The sequence below is a fragment of the Ruditapes philippinarum genome, unplaced genomic scaffold (assembly GCF_026571515.1).
Source record: "Ruditapes philippinarum isolate M1 unplaced genomic scaffold, ASM2657151v2 ctg8333_1_1_1_1, whole genome shotgun sequence".
NCBI classification, from domain to species: domain Eukaryota; kingdom Metazoa; phylum Mollusca; class Bivalvia; order Venerida; family Veneridae; genus Ruditapes; species Ruditapes philippinarum.
In genome coordinates this window covers 918-19701 of record NW_026857369.1, presented here as the reverse complement: position 1 = coordinate 19701, position 18784 = coordinate 918, and the positions used below count along the sequence as shown (strand labels likewise).

The 18784-nt window shown below is 32.0% G+C and overlaps 2 protein-coding genes across 2 annotated transcripts; one reads left to right on the top strand and one right to left on the bottom strand.

The window, feature by feature from the left end:
• Window positions 1-1293: 1293 nt before the first annotated feature.
• LOC132749526 (uncharacterized) lies at window positions 1294-13986 on the top strand. The gene is made up of 8 exons (XM_060739323.1): window positions 1294-1427; window positions 2161-2253; window positions 3223-3349; window positions 3886-3998; window positions 4691-4763; window positions 6700-6821; window positions 7878-7965; window positions 9081-13986. The coding sequence occupies exons 1-8, from the start codon at window positions 1419-1421 to the stop codon at window positions 9194-9196; spliced, it is 741 nt and encodes a 246-aa protein (XP_060595306.1). The 5' UTR covers window positions 1294-1418; the 3' UTR covers window positions 9197-13986.
• Window positions 13987-14955: 969 nt separating this feature from the next.
• LOC132749524 (queuine tRNA-ribosyltransferase catalytic subunit 1-like) lies at window positions 14956-18473 on the bottom strand (the record flags this gene model as incomplete). Its single annotated transcript, XM_060739321.1, is given in 4 exon segments — window positions 14956-15167; window positions 16267-16461; window positions 17130-17205; window positions 18337-18473. Coding segments are annotated over 4 exon segments (612 nt in total), but the record flags the coding sequence as incomplete, so codon positions are not given.
• Window positions 18474-18784: the final 311 nt, after the last annotated feature.

Below are 18784 nucleotides of genomic sequence, written 5' to 3'. Positions count from 1 at the left end.
TTTTTTTTCTATAACTTAATACATAATTATACATAATGGATTTTTCTTTCATAGTTTTGTCCTCCTTACTGCGTCCAGTATTTTATTAGTCGAGCTTCGCTGTCTCCTGTGACAGCTCTTGTTCAATAACTCTTCTTTTCTATGTTGTATAACTTGTATACCTTAAGTTTTCTTTTTTGTTTGTTTATATAAATCTTCTGTTTGTAACTGTATACAGTAAAGTGCCACTTAACGACCACGCCACAAATAGGACCACGCCACTATTACGGGCACTTTTTTAAAGTACAAAATATTTACCTTCTTTATTCATTGAGAAAAATGACCAGTATACCGACCACGTCTCTAATCCGGCAAAACGACCACTTCTGTCAGACATTTGTGTGTATTTCTTATCAAAACATTAATCTGTATTGCGACCATGCAACATAATGGCCAGACATCACTTGGTGTTTATTGCCCCCAATTAATTGTCGTAATCTTCCCTGTGGCGTAAACAAATACACCGGGTCAAATGAGGTCATTAATATATATTGATTGATTAGACGTTTGCTTTTACAATGTATCTTTAGCATTCAAGCGTCAACATGATCAGTTTAAACCACTTCTGGCTAATTAATCTAAGCAGCTATGGTGTGAGAAACGATTAATTTGCCGGGTAATTAAGATGTAATAAACAGGTGAATAGCATTTAAAATGTTTGTTGTGCATCACAAGCAAGTATGGTAAAATTGCTAATTACACCAAATTATCAGTTCATGTGTGCTTTACTTCGATATGTAATTAATGTATAAATCATAATGAGAGTCATAACTATATTTAATACCTCATATTTTTTCTTCTAAAGGGTAAACTTGAAACACTAGCCGTAAATTAATATTTTCATTATATTAATGATGTATCATATTATCATACATTAAAAATGTTTTTTGTTTAAAAAAAATATGTGTTTCTTTTTACTCATTTAATTAAGTGCATTTACTATATAAAACTATACAAGGTATACATTAAGTTAAGTTGGACTTTGTCAGCTGTTAAAGTGACTTATTCACTATTAAGACCAGTTCACTATTAAGACCACTTTGAGTCAGTCCCGTTAGTGGTCTTAATAGAGAGAATTTACTGTATATATGTACATTTTGATAGAGGCTCATAGGGAAGACTCACTAGGCTTGCCTAACTATGTTGCCTCTTTAAATAAAGTCTTTATTATTATTATTATTATTATAGCTGTTGGTGGAAATAATGAGATTGACCCCTTTTACTATTATCATAATAGAAAATTGGAAATTATTTACTGTATGAAATAAATCTCTTTTTTTCTCTCTTTTTTTTAACAGAAATCTTGGAGAGGTTTACCAGTTTATTCATGGGCTAAGTTTAACACTTCATCAAAACAGGCAACTGAAATTCTCTTTCACATGCCACAGGTAAGACTGGTTATCCTTGAAGTTCTTTTCTAACTTTCTACATAGTCGACAAGCAATAAATAATGGTCAACATCAAATCTTGTCTGTACAAAGCTTCTGTTGTGTTGGAGTGCTGTAAGGTCACAGGACTCTTCTGTTTTGCCATAGAAACATTTGAAATATTTTACTCATTCAACACAACTTGACATCTAAAGAAATGACCATAATGTCACTTTATGTGGGGGGAGTCATATAGAATAAATAGTCCCTTCTCTATCTCAGGGTCCTGCTGTAACACTGTAGAATGTCGGGACATCTGTATCAAACAGATCATATAGACATATATCTAGTTGTGACTGAGAATTAACTCTTAAAGTGCACAAACTGAAAGTATAAAGCCTTTGCCACCAGCATAGAGCCAGGCCAGCCCGCAAATCCGTTCAGTCTGACCAGGCTCTATACTGTTGGCTGACAAACTTTAAATATTCAAATTGATATCCCTAAAATTGATAATGGACAGTCTGAAAAATGGAAGTGGGACAAGTCTATTTAAAATATTCAGCATGTTAAGGGTTAAATGTACATTTTTATGTGCATTGAGCCTGTTTACTGTGTCTTGTTTAATAGGTTAAATGTCTTAGCTTTAAACGATAATTTTCACAAACTTCTTTAATTGCACTTAAGAGATTGAAATATCATTAGTATTTAGTTATGTGTTTTTGTCAAGAATATTTTGTTTTCTTTTTTAATTCAGAAAAATGGGCCAGTGAGGCCTGGACAAGATTGGCTTGTAGACCTGGAACCAGTGGGCATTTATGAGAATGGACCATCCCATGATACAGTTCCAGTGAGTCACATTCTGTACATAATGTCAGACACCTTGTAGCATTTATAGAATTTCTTCTTGTTTACCAGTTTTCTAAAGTTGTGATATTCTAAAGTAATGATATTCGAAAGTTATGATATTCTAAAGTTACAATATTCTAAAGTTATGATATTCTAAAGTAATGATATTCTAAAGTTATGATATTCTAAAGTTATGATATTCTAAAGTTATGATATTCTAAAGTAATGATATTCTAAAGTTATGATATTCTAAAGTTATGATATTCTAAAGTTATGATATTCTAAAGTTATGATATATTCTAAAGTAATGATATTCTAAAGTTATGATATTCTAAAGTTATGATATTCTAAAGTTATGATATATTCTAAAGTAATGATATTCTACGCAAGTCTTGGTTTATATAAAAGTTATGATATGACTATGGAATGTCACTTAAATGGGGGAAATGGAGTTTTCTATGTATTAAATGCAATTATTGCCAGCTTATTAAATAAAATGCAGGTCAAATACACTGTGAAAATCTCATCGGACTCGGGTAACCATTATCTATATCATTTTGCTGTTATTGTAAATAAATTGTGAAGAAGCTTAAATAATAATAGTATATTTACTCCCACCAACTGTGAATATTCATTTAGAAATATATCCAAATTTAACACTTGCATGATTTTAACATGTCATTGTACATGAGTATTTTGGTTGTACTGAACATTATTGTAATGCATTAATTCTTAAACTGTTGTGTTTTTAGCTTGTTCGTTTTACATAAACAGTAAACCTAATGTGAACAAAGGCTGCCTAAAGGAGAGACCAAATATGACTGTTGGGGGTTACTCTGTTCTATTAAATCAATGACCAGTTGTTGAAAAATGGTCTTTAAATTATTAACACAACCTTGTTAAGTTTACTTTAATTACTGATGTACATGCTAAGTCACCAGGCCCTTTTTTATCGCTGTTTATTCTTCAGATTAAGATATCAACATACGAACACATGTATGGTTTTTCAAATGGACATCCAGACCCAGATGTGTTTGATGTATCTCAATGCTTTGCTATGGATTACCACTCCACATACCTGGCAGTTGATATTACAGGTAAATTGATTAGTCCTGTAGTACAGTGGGTTTGAATCCCTAGAAAGCTGTTTTTTTTAAATTATACATGTGAGGAAACTTTGTTGCTTTAAATAGATGCCTTCTTTGTGTGCCAACTGATACACAAAGGCCAATACATGGTCATTCCTGCCCAGAAAGTTTCCATGATTTTGTCTTTAACAGCTATAGTGTTTGTCTCATGAAAAAGGTTTCACAATATATATTGTGTCCATAAATTAGGTCATATGACTGTTTAAAGCTCTGCTATGCCTTGGGAATGCATTTATTTTCATTTCTCAAAAGCTTTTTAATTTTGGTGTACTTTTGTAATAGTATCCAAAAAATACTTATTGACGAATTACCAGAACCATCTTTTTCATCTGTTGTAATAAATTGAGACCCCCATCTTATAAGTGATCCATCTAATACAAGAGTTAACACAATTCCTATCAACAATTATACTAAATTTTATAATTCAGCTATTCATAAGTTAGTGTTTAGATTTATAAAACAGCATTTATTATCTATTAATACAGGTAGAGAAATTGATGAAGTTCTGAAGTTCCACCAAAAGGAGTTTATCTCTGAAGTAAGACAGACAATTGCCTCTGCTGCAAAAGTTTCCGTTACCAGAGTTGCATCCATCAAGGTATAAGATTTTCAGATTAAAGTTATAGGAATTTAATAATGAAATATTCAAGTATTATTTTTAAGTGTCATAAAATTATTGTGTTGATCATCTTTTGTAAGTCAAGAAGCTATTTATCCAGTTTACAGAAAAGCGGATGGTTCTATGCGAGGTGCCAGTGCTTGTGTCTGATGTCTGCTTAACGGAAGGACATTTCTCTTTAGGTCCTTCTTCACTAGTATAGTTTGACAATTCTGAATTGTCATATCATTGTGGCCCCTAATGGTGTCATTGTGGCTTAAAACCAAAGAAAATGAATAATACTTAGTTTGTTTGTGGGCCGTCCATGGCTGAGTGGTTAAGGTTGTGGACTTTAAACCTGTGACTTGTCCTTCACCACGGTGGGTCTGAATCTCCACCAAAGACTTTGGATTCTTTTATGTGAGGAAGCTTATAATCTAGCTAGCTTTAGGATTATCGATGGTTCTACTCGGGTGCCTACTCTTGCCTGCAATAAACCACGGAGGGGCACCAGAGGGCTTCCTCCACCAGTAAAGCTGTAAAGTTGCCATATGACCTTTACTGTGTTGGTTGGACGTAAAACCCCACTTAAAAAATCATGCTCAGATGTACTGTGTTACTGTATAAGTTATTCATGGAATATTGTGTTATTGTAACTATGTGATTAATGATTTCCTGTGTATGTGTTACAGTGGGAGGAAGGAAAATTTAACAGAAATACTCGTCTGATTGTCACCTTCCAGTTGTTTGACAACAAACTCACAGGTATGTAACTATACAATTAACTATGAACTAGGTTTTGCAGGTACTTAGGTACCTGGTTTTTAAATTTCTTTAATTCAAAATAAAAAGTAGAGTCAGCTTTGGCGACACAGTTTGTGATGGGACTTTGTTTTACTTGATGGAATGAGTAACTTGATGAGAATAGATTATCTCATGGGAACAAGTTACTTGAAAAATGGGAACAAGTTACTTGAAAGGAACCAGCAACTTGTTTTGCACTTGATGAGAATATATTACCTAAAGGGAACAAGTTATCTAAAAAATGGGAACAAGTTACTTGAAAAATGGGAACAAGTTACTTGAAAGGAACCTGAGTTACTTGATCAGAATAAATTTTCTAATGGGAACAAATTATTTGAAAAATGGGAACATGTTACTTGAAAAATGGGAACATGTTACTTGAAAAATGGGAACATGTTACTTGAAAGGAACCAGTTACTTGATGAGAAACAAGGTTTTCCTCTTGATGAGAATAAATTACCTAAAGGGAACAAGTTACTTAAAAAATGGGAACAAGTTACTTAAAAAATGGGAACAAGTTACTTAAAAAATGGCAACATTAGGTTACCTGAAAGGAACCAGTTACTTGATGAGAATAAATTATCTAATGGGAACAAGGTACTTGATAAAAGGGAACAAATTACTAGAAAAAATGGGAACAATTTACTTGAAAGGAACCAGTTACTAGATGAGGAACAAGTTTTTGAACTTGATGAGAATAAATTACCTAAAGGAAGCATATTACTTGAATGTTAACAATGCACATTTGTTCCGAATCTGCACCGTTAGCTATATAATCTGTAGATTGTTCACTTAAATTGTTAAATGATTTTATCCAGATAAAAATGATAGAAAAGATATTTACCATGGTAATTAGGACTAATAAAAGAATGAATTTTGATGCACCTGTGGTCATTATGAATCATAAAATGTCACAATGCTCTAATGAAAATAAAATACTGTATAAGTGGATATTTATGCATCACAAAAATTTGCGAATGTCAAAATGAGAAAATATGATTTTTTGAATTTAATGCTGTTTTATGATATCATGAAATAAGTCAGTTTATATTAAGAATATGCCATTATTGTAATCATACTTTTCAGTTGTTTAATACATTTATCATTTATATAATTGTTTTAAATATACATTGTTAGTTTGAGAAAGGTCCTCAGATTAAACATTTCTTTGTCATATTATGAAATATTCTTTTATTATATGAATAACCTATTGTGTTATTAAAACATATATTGTTTCATTGAAATAGTTGTGATTTGCTAAGACGACTACATGATTGCAAACTTGAGCAAATAAGCAATGGGAAAAATTAATCTCATTGCCTAAACAGTCATTCCTATACATGTAAGAATTGCTATATAAACGTGTTTTCAAATGATAGAAGAAAGTTTGCCTTAAAAGAAATTATTTTTGGGTGATCAAATATTTGCAAATAATTTCAATAAGCAAAAATCGCAAATATTTCCACGTCGCAAAATTAACCACTTATACAGTACTTCATAAAACTGAAAAAATGGCAAGTATTGTAAAATATATCTGATACCATGATCTTGATGTCAATTTTACAGGTCTAGATAATAAAAGTGTACAATGCAACTTTACCTTGATTATGTGTGGCACTATTTTTAACAAGGTTTTCAATTTTGAATATCCTGGTTAATTAATAGATTGGCAAATGGTGGGAGTTCAGTTAGTCGGGCTTCAAATGAGGTGGTAACCAGTCTGAATAACTTAGAGTTTGGAGCAAGATGTTGTTATCAAACTTGATGTATAGCAAGCTTTGGATATTGCTCTAGGGCAAGGTCACTGTGGCTAAAAATAGAAAAATGGTTTCTGGGTTTGAAAACCTTGCCTTGTTTATTGATGAAATACTATAGAATTATCAATTTGATTTTACAGGTCTTGAAGAATCCGTTTACACAGGGCCAAGTTTGTCTGAGGCTATTTCTAACCTCCAGAATGCAATAAACTCTGGGACACACATCATGTTTGATGTTGTACTGGGAACCAGTCACACTGCTGTAAGTGGATTTCTCATATTCTGGTTCCCCGTCTTAGTTTAGTGAGTACAGACCTACAGGCGTTCAAAGCAGAGGGGTAAAGATTGCTGTCTTTGAATAAATTTGCCCCTCAGAACAGTGGGTAAATGAATTCATCAAGGATCTGTTGATTCTTTGTGAGAAAGCTGTGGAAGATCACTGGTTTTATTTAGGCATCTGCTTGTGGTTGAAACAATGCACAGATGGGCACTAAATAAAATTTTACTAAATGAAATTTTGACCTTTATGGAGCCAAAGATAACTAAACTTGCAAATTTTATTTATTAATACTAATAATATTCTATGAAGTTTGATGCAATGTTTTCTCAATTTGTTACCAATTCAATTGACACAGAAGCACTGGCTTAGCTGAATAGGGAGTCTAAGCATTGGATTTGTTATCCTGGGGTCACATGTCCGATCCCTGGGTGAGGCGCATTTCTCTATAACAATTGACCTTGGGCATGGAGTCTAATGGTCATTTCTCTCTCACTGCTGAATCAGAAATCATGTGGGATTAATACTGTTGGTCATTTGCAGAGAAATTGGTAAATTACTGGTTAGTAATCATATAAATCTGATTAGATGGACTGATTTCAAGATACGACATATTAAACGGTAAACAAACCAGATAAACAAGAATAAAGGTTTATCAACGTCACATGCCTCCAGATGAGCCAAAATATATCAATTAAATCAAACCCAAGAAAAATGTACTTGGGAAAGTAAAAAAATTCATGATTCAAATAAAAATTTACATGTTGTTTACCACTAATGACTGATTTTTCAGTATTTTTAGCCATGTTTCTTCTTCGATAATAAAAGCAGTAAATGCTATTATTAATATTTTTACTTCATTTTGGTAATTTACGTGGGTTATGAGGCCTGTTTGTAATTTGCAAATTGCTTCCTTTTGCTTACTTCACATTACTATACTTTTAGATACATTTTCAAATTGTTCATGAAATTAAAAAGTAGCATCAATCTGGAGGCATGCTGCTTTAAGTATTTCTAGATGTACCAATTTTATTGTTTCAGAGACTTGGTATACTGGAAGGAAGTTTATATGAGGTCTATACAACAAAAGCTACTGTAACAAGTGCCTCAACTAGGAAATATGGAGCAGGTAATGTAACATTAATAGCCATTATTTGGCCAAAGTATAATTAATATAGCCAAATTACGGTCAAAATTTGACTCCAAAAAACAAGAAGTAAGCAAATTTTTTGCCTGTTTTTAAAAACCGAGAAAAGCTGATACGGCAAAAAGTTTGGAAAAGTTGTAGCTTTTTATAAAAGTATAGCTTTATTTTATTTTACAAAGGGAAAAGTTTTTTTTTTTTCTGTTATGTTGATGCTGAGTATTATTATTCTAGAATGATACTGGTTGGCGAGATAACTTTGACACTAAATCACATTTTTTCTGCAATATCTTGTAGATAGTTGTGTAAATTACACTCGTAACCTACCTACACAAACTTCAGTCTATTTTAGGCGACACCGAAAAAAACTATTTTTAGAAACTGAACAGGAACTTCTATGAGGCCCTGAATGAGGTACCCAAAACATGTTATTTTGCACCGCGATAGTAGATAGCGTCAACACGTTGTAAGTGGGAAACTGCTGAAAATCAAGAATAATTAACTCCTAAACAATATGATGGGAAGATAGGGGGATATAGCTTCGAGCAAGGCATATCTTTTAAGAATAATTATACTCATCAATAACATAACAGAAAAAGAAAATTTTTGTAAGACCAATGCCGATATTCCTAGACTGTGTCTGGACATTTTTTGAAGCCTATGCAGTTTCTGCATACTTGATGATGAATATTGAAAATGGCTATGTATTTTAGTGACTAACTGACTGTAAAGGCTATAATAGCATTAAAGAAATGACTGTCATAGTAACTGAGAGATCAATAGGAAGTATGCTGAAAGTCAAAACACATAGTTACATGGGGTGTCGTTGACTTCAAACAACTCACCCCTCACCCCTGTGGGTTCGAATCCCAAACAGAGACTTTGGATTCTTTTATGTTAGGAAGCTATTGAGCTAGATTATAGAAAGTCTGTGGTTTTACTCAGGTGCCTGTTCGTGCATGAAACAATAAACAGTATGGCACCCAATGTCTTCCTCCCAGTAAAGCTTGAACGTTGCCAAATGACCTATACTGTGTTGGTGTCATGTAAAACCCAATCAAACAAACACATAGTAACATGTTTTGTTTTTGTTGTTCCAGGTGCCATGGCGGGACTCGGGATAGGAATGCTAGTAATAGGGGCGTTGTTAGGATTGCTGGCTGCCTACATTATCTACAGAAGATTCAATACTGAAATTCCATACAAAGTCACGTAATCTGTAAACTAATAATATAAATTCACCATTTATTGACCCCCATCCCCCAACCCTGCAAAAAAGTGGCCGATATATTTGAACTTTGAAAGAATTCTTCTGAATAACAAATTGTTACGGATTTTAATTTGATAAAATAATTACTAATATGTATTGGCTACATTTGAGATTAGGTGTGTCTATGATATCAAACTTTTAACAAAGAATCTCATTTTATTATCCTTGCCCTGTAGGCTTTATGTAGTGGTCACCCTGACTTTGATTTGTTTCATCAATACATGGTGAGATTTAACATTTACAAAGAAATCTTGTCTTGTAAACATATAGCTTGTACTGTGAGTGGGACAGATAGGTATTACCTATATTTTGCCACTTCAACAATAAATTGTTATGTAGGAAATAAATTTTATTTCAACTGTGTATAATGGCTGATTTTGCATTAGACTAAGTTTTTGAAAGTCATTTACACAGTGCAAATTATAAAATCACAAAGCAATTCTAAGAACTTTGCAGATTACTGTATCAAACTAAAAAAGCACTTTAAATTATTAAAAGTGAAGTATATTTAACATACAAAAAAAAGAGTTGGAACTTGTTTGAATTCTGTATAGAGATTTGTAGAATCCCAAAACAGACTTGAATACTTTTATATCAAAAATGTTATTCAGAAAGACAATTGATTTTGAAATTGTTGCATTAAATGTACATTAATTACTATGCAAATGTAAATATACGAGGGGTTATCCATAAATTCGTGGACTTTTTAAATATGAGACTCTTTAACGTCAACGTGTATTGTGATGAAAAATTATCAGCATACATTGTAGAATATTATCAACATATTTTGAAAGGAACAGTTAATTGTGTTAATAAATTATTATTTTATATTGCTTTTAAATAAGTACATACAGGGCATCCGGCGCACAGTAGTAAAGCGCAGTAAGTCTTCGTATATTTCTTGCTAAAAAACTAAAAAATTAACGTAGAAAACCCGCTGAACATGGCATGTTTCTTCTATGATGTCATTTAAGTAATTCTTTAAAATAATGGACGTCAATTCCGTTTATTATTGTTGATATCGCAGGAAACGCCAAACGCCTTTATTGTTTACAATGGGAAAATGACGGACACGCAGTAATTAGAAAATCGCATGATCATAAACAATCAAAAATTTTTTTTGTAATTTGGAAATTAATGACACCTACAAAAACATTTACTAAAAATCAGCAGACGAACAGAGAAAAGAAAATTTCACGATCATTTGTGTTAAAGTGGCATAAAAAGTTTAGTGATGGACATAACTTTGAGAAGCAGTAACCGTCATTGACTGCGTAACTTTGAAGCACAAGTTGTATGTTAATATTATGACGTTGACGTCAATAACTTTTTGGAGTGCGCCACTGTTGCCGACATGTGTGTATGTAAAATTAAATATTGTTGTAATGTTAGAAGCTACTCACATGAATTTTTCTGTGTTTATTCGTTATTCATTCTTCTAAGCAGTGTAAGAATTTCAAATCATTATCTCAAATATATTTTACGCAACAAACAAAGTCCACGAAGTTTTGGATAACCCCTCGTATGTGTGTTAAATAAGAATCGGCAAAATATATTTTTTCTTTTATATTGAATATTATATGATATGAATCGCTTTTTATTTGCTGTGAAATTATTAGTGATTTGTTTGTGTGATGAAATATTTTTCATAGATTATGAAATGGAAGGAAACGATTATTACATTTTATTTGTAGCGCAAACTATTTTCTGACTGTATTTACTACAAGCTGAATGTTGGAAATAATACAATCATTATATTATGAGATTTTATTTTTGAATTATTTATTCAGTGTGTTGTGTTTTAATCAGATTTTATTACTGCTTTTGTATTCATTCATCATCATATTCTAGACACTTTTCATGAAGAAGCATGTTAATAATTTTGAATTTTATTTATAATTCACAAAAAATTGGGGCTTAATACTACTTGCAGAAGCAATAGCCAGGGCATATGAGGTCTTATTTCTTTCAATTTTTCTGAAACCATGACAGTGATTCAAACAAAACTTTGGGATTATTAACAAAATTAGGTCATTGTCCAAGACTCATAACTCTAGCATTGATTTTTATGGAATTATTTTCTTTTTTGTAAAATTCAAAAAATCATAATGAAAATTTTGCTTGCAAGATTTTTTTCAACAATTTAAGATCTACAATTTAAACATACTGGATATAATATCATATTTTGTTTTTCTGAATTATTCTTCTAATATTTACTGGGATATTTTCTATATTGCCCTTTAATAAACTATCAAACTTTAAAAATAGTCCAGAATGCTGTCAGTCTGATGGTTTCTCATGTTTTAATCAGCTGGTCTGATTGCCTGGTTGGTAAGTCGCTTTTTATTTTATACAGAAAGAGATTCTTTTGACAATACTGAACCATGCAATAACAATATATACAGTAAACTCCACTTATAATAAAAACTGTTATATTGATTTACCACATGGAAAGATACTATTACTGCGTTTCCAACTCTTGATTTCAAATTGGTTTCCTCACGGGTATAACTATCTGGTTTCCTATCTGGATATAATGAAAATACATAAATTTGGATATCTCTATACGCGGAGTTTACTATACATTCATATTTTTATTACCATTTAACTGTATATTTTCATATCATCGCTCTGTGATAATAATAACAAAACACATTCCAATAAAATTTTACTTTTTATAAGTTTTATGTATGTTGTTTGTATATGTATATAATAAGTTATCATTAAGAGGTGGCTGCATGGAGGCGAAAATGACTGCCACAAATTCATATTTAGGGCAGTCTTAAAGATCCTTTAAGTTTTTATGGTTTTTGTGTCGCCTCTACGGAGTAGTGGCGACATATAGGGATCACTTCTCCGTCGTCTGTCCGTCACAAAACTTGTCCGGACTACTCCTCATAAACTACTGGTGCAATTTCATCCAAACTTTACAGGAATGATCAGTACCAAGTCTAGTTGTGCATATTGTCAGCATTTCCCGGTTCAATGATTTTTGTCAGAGTTATGGCCCTTTAATAATTTTCATTTTTAAAGTTTGTCCGGACTACTTCTCTTATACCACTAATGCAATTTCAATGAAACTTTACAGGATTGATCTGTAGCTCAAGTCCTTGCGCATATTGCACGGGTTTTCCGGTTGAATGATTTTTGGCCGAGTTATGGCCCTTTGATAAAAAGGTGTTTTTTTCTGTGTGTTGCCAGATACACAAAAGCTTGTCAGGACTACTCCTCATGAACTACTGGTGCAATTTCATCCAAACTTTACAGGAATGATCAGTACCAAGTCTATTTGTGCACTGTCCGTCTGTCTGTCCGTCTGTCACAAAACTTGTCCCAACATGAAATTGGCCATTATGAGGCGACACATGTGATCACTGATCGCTCTTGTATATCATAAATATGATGCTCAATTTAAGATTTATGTATGTTATAAGTTCCAAAAAGTATTATTTATAAAGATATTACAAAATTTAACATTCCAAGTAAATAAAGGGAGGTAATTAGAAATTTATTTTCTATAAAGTCTAACAATAAGAAATGAATGCATATATTTTAATGATTACATATAATGTGCACAAATATTTTCAGTACATATTTTACAAATTCTTTGAAAATTCTTTTATAAGCATAATTATATACATATATAAAATTTCACATAAGTGTGGTACAGTCAACCTTAATTACAACATACAGGATCTTTAAAACAAAAACCAAACTTTTTGTTGTTACAGTATATGAATTAAAACCAAAAATGACCACTTCAAATAAATAAATGTCAAAGCAAATTTTTAAATGACAACCCAGATTCATGCATAATTAATACTGTCACATTTTTGTTGTGATTTAAGGCCATACCAAATTGAAAAGTTTTATGTCAGAGTTATAGAATAAATAGTTTTATTACATGTATAGTCTCTGTTTGATGAAGGTACATACCCTGGGTGAAAAAGAGTAACTGTTGTTTTTTGTTAAAAAATGCCCTGTTTTGAAGCAGTAAAATCTGGAGATGGAAATTTTGATATATAAAAATTAGTCTTTGGTATGGCTTTGACAACTTTGAAATTGTCTTTTTACAAAACTGATTGTTATATGCATCTTTATGGCTTTTGTTGTTGTTTTTTGTTTCTTATTCAAATTTCAATAATTTTTGTATCTGTTTGTTTACAAGAGGTTAAATTGATGTAATTATCTTGTGAATCAGAAATCCTCAGTTGAATCTCAGTAGAAAATAGTAGAAATCCCTTAATATTTTACATTTTGTTTGTTAAATTTGTTTTTCTGTCGTTTTAATTTAATGCCAATTTTAACCCATTTTTTGTGTCATATCTAAGTGGGCAGAGCACCTTAAGTCGGCTTTCCTAGATAACTAACTTAAACCAATAATTACTGATTTCTCTGCAGCTGCTAGTACGGACTACTTGTATTAACACTTGAATGGACAGATTAGTGATTTTTGTAAACAATCTACTATGCAATAAATAAGTTTTTTTTCTGATTTTAGAATATTTTTGTATATTTTTTTTTGATAAAATCAATGTACAAATATATTGATGCTGTTTTTTTTATAAATTGCATCTGTTTATATTATACATATGCAACTGTGAATAATTTCTGCACATTTACCATACATGTTTTTATGCCTTTTTTGTATACACAATTTTACTCCTGTTTTAACTTTGCATAATCTCATAATGTTAACTTTTTTATTATTCTTACAAATAAAGTTTTACTAAAAATAGCAACTTTCTTTTTAAGTAACGAGGGCAGTTTCGTATTCGTGTATTGATAATTCTTACTGAATTTGCTTTACAAAATGTTACTTTGGATGAAAAGGAAGAATACAAAGAAACCACACATCAACACCGGATAAACATGAACAATATTTTAATAAAGATATACCGGTTTCCAACCTATCTGTTACTTTGGACACAGAGGTCATGAGGGTTAATTTCCGTAACAGAGGTCACAACGACGGTTAATTTCCATAACAGAGGTCACAACGAGGGTTAATTTCCGTAACAGAGGTCACAAAGAGGGTTAATTTCCATAACACTAGATATCAAGATTTAATATATTCCTGCATATATCTTTTTAAATTAAGGGAATTGCATGCGCAAATACTACTCCAACAAAATGTATATCACGCTCGTGTGATTCGAAATGACATACTTAGCATCATGCCAGTTTCGTTGTGATTTACGCCCTATCAACACAGTATAGGTCATATGGCGATGTACCAGCCGTGCTGGAGGAGGAAGATCTCCGGTGCCTCTTTGTGCATTATTTCTGGCACAAATAGGTAACCGAGTAGAACCTATGACGTTCTGTAAGCTAGCTAGATAGCTGTCCTCACATTATAGAATACAAAGTCTTTAGGGTGACTCAAACCTACAGCATTGTGGGGCAAGTGGTTTGAAGTCAAAAACCTTAAACACTCGACAACAAAGACCCCTCCTACGAAAAAATCAGAAAAATGAAGGCAGGACAAATTGGCCACTGCATGAATTGTCTCGTTTTGAGAAAATCATCATTAATTAATAAAACATTGAATGCACCTCTGGTAAAATCCATGCATTTGTGTTGTTTGTTGTTAGCTAATGTGTACTATGCTATAAGCATGTATTTGTTATATGAAAATTAAATTTTGAATTGAATATGCTTTACCAGATTTTTTTCCTGGAAATTAATGTAAACAAAACAATATATAAAAAAGCTAAGACTTTATTTCTTTACTTATTGCACCTTTTGATCCATTTTGTATATCACAGTTATTTAAATGCACATTCACTTTATTCAATGCCTCGACTGCCCACCCTGGATATGTACCATCTGGATGCAGTATACGGAAAAATTCATGTATGAATTCTGGAAATTTGTCTTCCTTTATGCTCTTCTGTATACTTCTCATTAAGTCAAGCTGAAAAAGCAAATAATTAAAATATACATGTAGTCATTTAAAGGTATACGGCTAAAATATTTTTTTCAATAAAAGACCTGAGTGTACTTTTTTTACAAAAAAAACCCCCAAAGGTTGGCTAACCCATTTGAATTGTTTGGCAAAGTGCATGACAGAAAAAAGTCCTGATTCCGGAACATTTTTTGTAATTATCTCCAATTACAAATTGATTTTCTAATAGAAAGATGCATTAAGAAAAAAAAAGTGAAATAATTTTCGAAAGTTTCAACAGTAAAATTTTTTTATTCTTTATACTCCGGATGGCACAATTCTATCTAAAGAAATTCCAGTGGTTAAGGTTCACTGTTATTCTTTAAAGCAGCACGCCTCCAGATTTATCCTAATTTTTATGATAATTTTGAAAATATGTTTAAAAGTAAAATATTGCAAAGTGAACAAACGGCACTTACAATCCATATAAATTACAAAAAATGGGTCGAAATATGCAAAAATAGCCCTTACTGCATTTGTAATGCAGTAGAAATATGGTGAAAAATACTGCAAAATAAATCATTAATTGCACAAAAGATATAAATTATTACTTGAATCTTGAATCTAAAAACTTTTCTAACAATCTTAGTGCGTTTTCCAAAAGTTTGATTTCCTTGAAATATTTTGGCTCATCTGGAGACATACAGCTTTAAAGTAATAATTAGGCAGATTCGACAATCTATACACAAATCCTTCATGCATTTCTACTGTTTGTCTGTTGTTGTTTTTTTTTCATGCCGATTTCAACACATTCTTTTATTATATCTCAGTGGTAGATTCACCTTCCTGGCTTTCCTGGATAACATACCAGTAATTACCTATTTCTCTATAAGTGACAGACTTACTGTTCTAACATGATTTTGTGAACCAGGGTTGATATACAAACTACCACTAGACTCAATATCAGAGATCATTTTGTCACTGTAGATTTTGCCTCAACTATATATCAAACCAGTGACTCTTGTATTACTAATCCATTGCTTTGCCTATTGAAGCGTATTGATCTAAGCAGGCCTGAGGACATACATTAAACCAATTTTACGAAAACTGCATAATCTAAAACACAAACCTGGAACGCTACGTTGTGCACTGATATTAGTGAACAAGCTACCGCCTCATTGGTTGCTATGGTGTGTAGGTATGCACGTGTATACTGTCTACAGGTAGAACATCCACACTTGTCATCAATAGGTCGATAATCCTTAGCAAACATTTTATTCCGCAGATTCAAGCTCCCACTTCTGACAAGTGCATTTCCGAACCTCTGCAAGAAAGAAAGTCGGTTTTGTGAACCATGCAAGTGATTAAACCCTAACCATATTGAATGTGTAAAAATGGACTAGTCTTGCTTTATATTGGAACTGCTCACTGTAAATGTGTGGGGTATTTTTTTATATATATCAAAATATTAAATTTCAACAGAGAACAGTACTGGGGCAGCTTAAATTGCACTACTTTGCTGGCTATTCTAGTTACATAGTTAATTTAGGTATCCTCACCTTAGTATATTAACTTGTTAACTCCTGTTAAATTTAGAAGGACTTAACCCATTACTGCACTGAAGTGGCGGTATGTCATTATCCCTGCTGTTATTCAAAGAATGTAATGAGGCATAAATCATACACTAATCAAAGTAATATCTTATAAAACCAACTTAATAAAATAATATAGCTTTTATACAAGTGCTAAAATGCAAATTTTGGGTTTACACATTTAATAATTATGCCTTTCCATTGCATCAATTCAGGCATGTGCAGGGATCTGAGAATAACAAATGTTCTTCCATATGCTAGAACTTGCATGTAATTGTAAATTAAAGTTCTCCAGACAGATTCAAACCAGCGAAGAAAGGCAAATATAATGTTCAACATTCATAAAACAACCATGCCATTGAGGGACTCATTGAGAAATATTGTGCCTGATATCACATACCGCTGTTCTTGTTGGGAACACACAGTCGTACATGTCACAACCCAGTGCTGAACATACAACAAGATCTTCCGCAAACCTGAATATAAACACAACACATTAATAACAAACCTAGGTTGAAATTGAATAGTATACACAAGGCATTATACCATTACATTACCTTGAAGAAAATGAAAATAAGCAGACTTTCATAAGCGGGGTTTCTTTCCGGGCCCATTTTGATGACCTATATTGTGTCATATTCCCAATGCCATAAAGTTTTCTTACCCCCGATTTCAAGGGGAAAATTTCCAATTTAAGGTTCAAAAAATAATATAAGTAAAATTATGGTAATTTTGTTATTTTTAATAGCACCGTGCCATAGTAAATGGAAAACTTGCACTTCAAATTGTGCTTATAAGTGAAATTATAAAAAAAAGAAGTTAATTTCCGAAATACATGAAAATATATTTGATTTCTTTGTTTTATTTTCTGTATACAATATGGTATCAGTTTTTCCCAATTTGTCTAAAGCATGGGAAAAAAAATCCCAATTCAGGGGCTTAGGTCATGTTCCCAGAGTGCTGAGAAATAAACCTGCCTCGTCACCAGTATGAAGCTGAACCAGCCAACAAATCCGTGCAGTCTGACCTTGATATCCCCAAATTTGGTAATGGACAGTTCCAGAAATGTAAGATGGATAAGTCCATTTAAGAAAATTAGCAGATTTTGGGATAAAGTGTAACAAACTATTTCCTCTACTCTCATTTAAACCTCAGATAATTGTTAGTTCTGGATTTCCTCTGCTATGAACTTAAAAATGCAAATTGTTTATTTCAAAGATTTTTCAGTTGCATTTTCCTGGATGATTAGTTTTGAAACATAGCCATAAAAATGTTTTTACCCTATCCCATTAGATATCAAAACCAACAAATTGTAAAGAAAAATATTTTACTCTGCTTCCATGTTTGTCATCTTTAAAGAAAAATATTTTACCCTACTACTATAAGATACAAAAACCAACAAACTTTAAACAAAAATATTGTTCCCATTTCCCATGTTTATCATCTTTAAAGAAAAATATTTACACTACTCCCATATTATAATATAAGGTTTGTCATCTTTGAAGAAAAATATTTTACTCTGCTTCCATGTTTGTCATCTATAAAGAAAAATATTTACTCTACTCCCATAATATAAGGTTTGTCATCTTTGAAGAAATATATTTTACCCTACTCCCATAAGATATCGAGGTTTATCATCAGGTAGACAGTCTGTAGACACATCCACCATTCTCCAGAACATGGCCTTCTCCTCCCCACCACTTAGTCCACCAATAGCAAACCCAGCCACATCTCGTTTAGTCAACTCTGTAACACCAACACAGAAAACATGTCATGTGACAGATAGTCAACTTATCAAGGGAATTCATTAATTTTAACAGTTACTGATACCAATAATTTGTGATGAGAAACATCTTTTTCTTGTATTTCTAAATAAATACTAATTCATTCATCAACTGCTTTTTAATGTCACCAATAAACCATAGCTTTATTTAATAAAGGGAAGTTACAGGATGAAATGCAAAAGAATTATGCTTTCTTCCATTTTTTCATTAAAAAGAATATATATTTATCATGTCATTACATTGATTTCTGTTGATAGAGTGCATGCCTGAT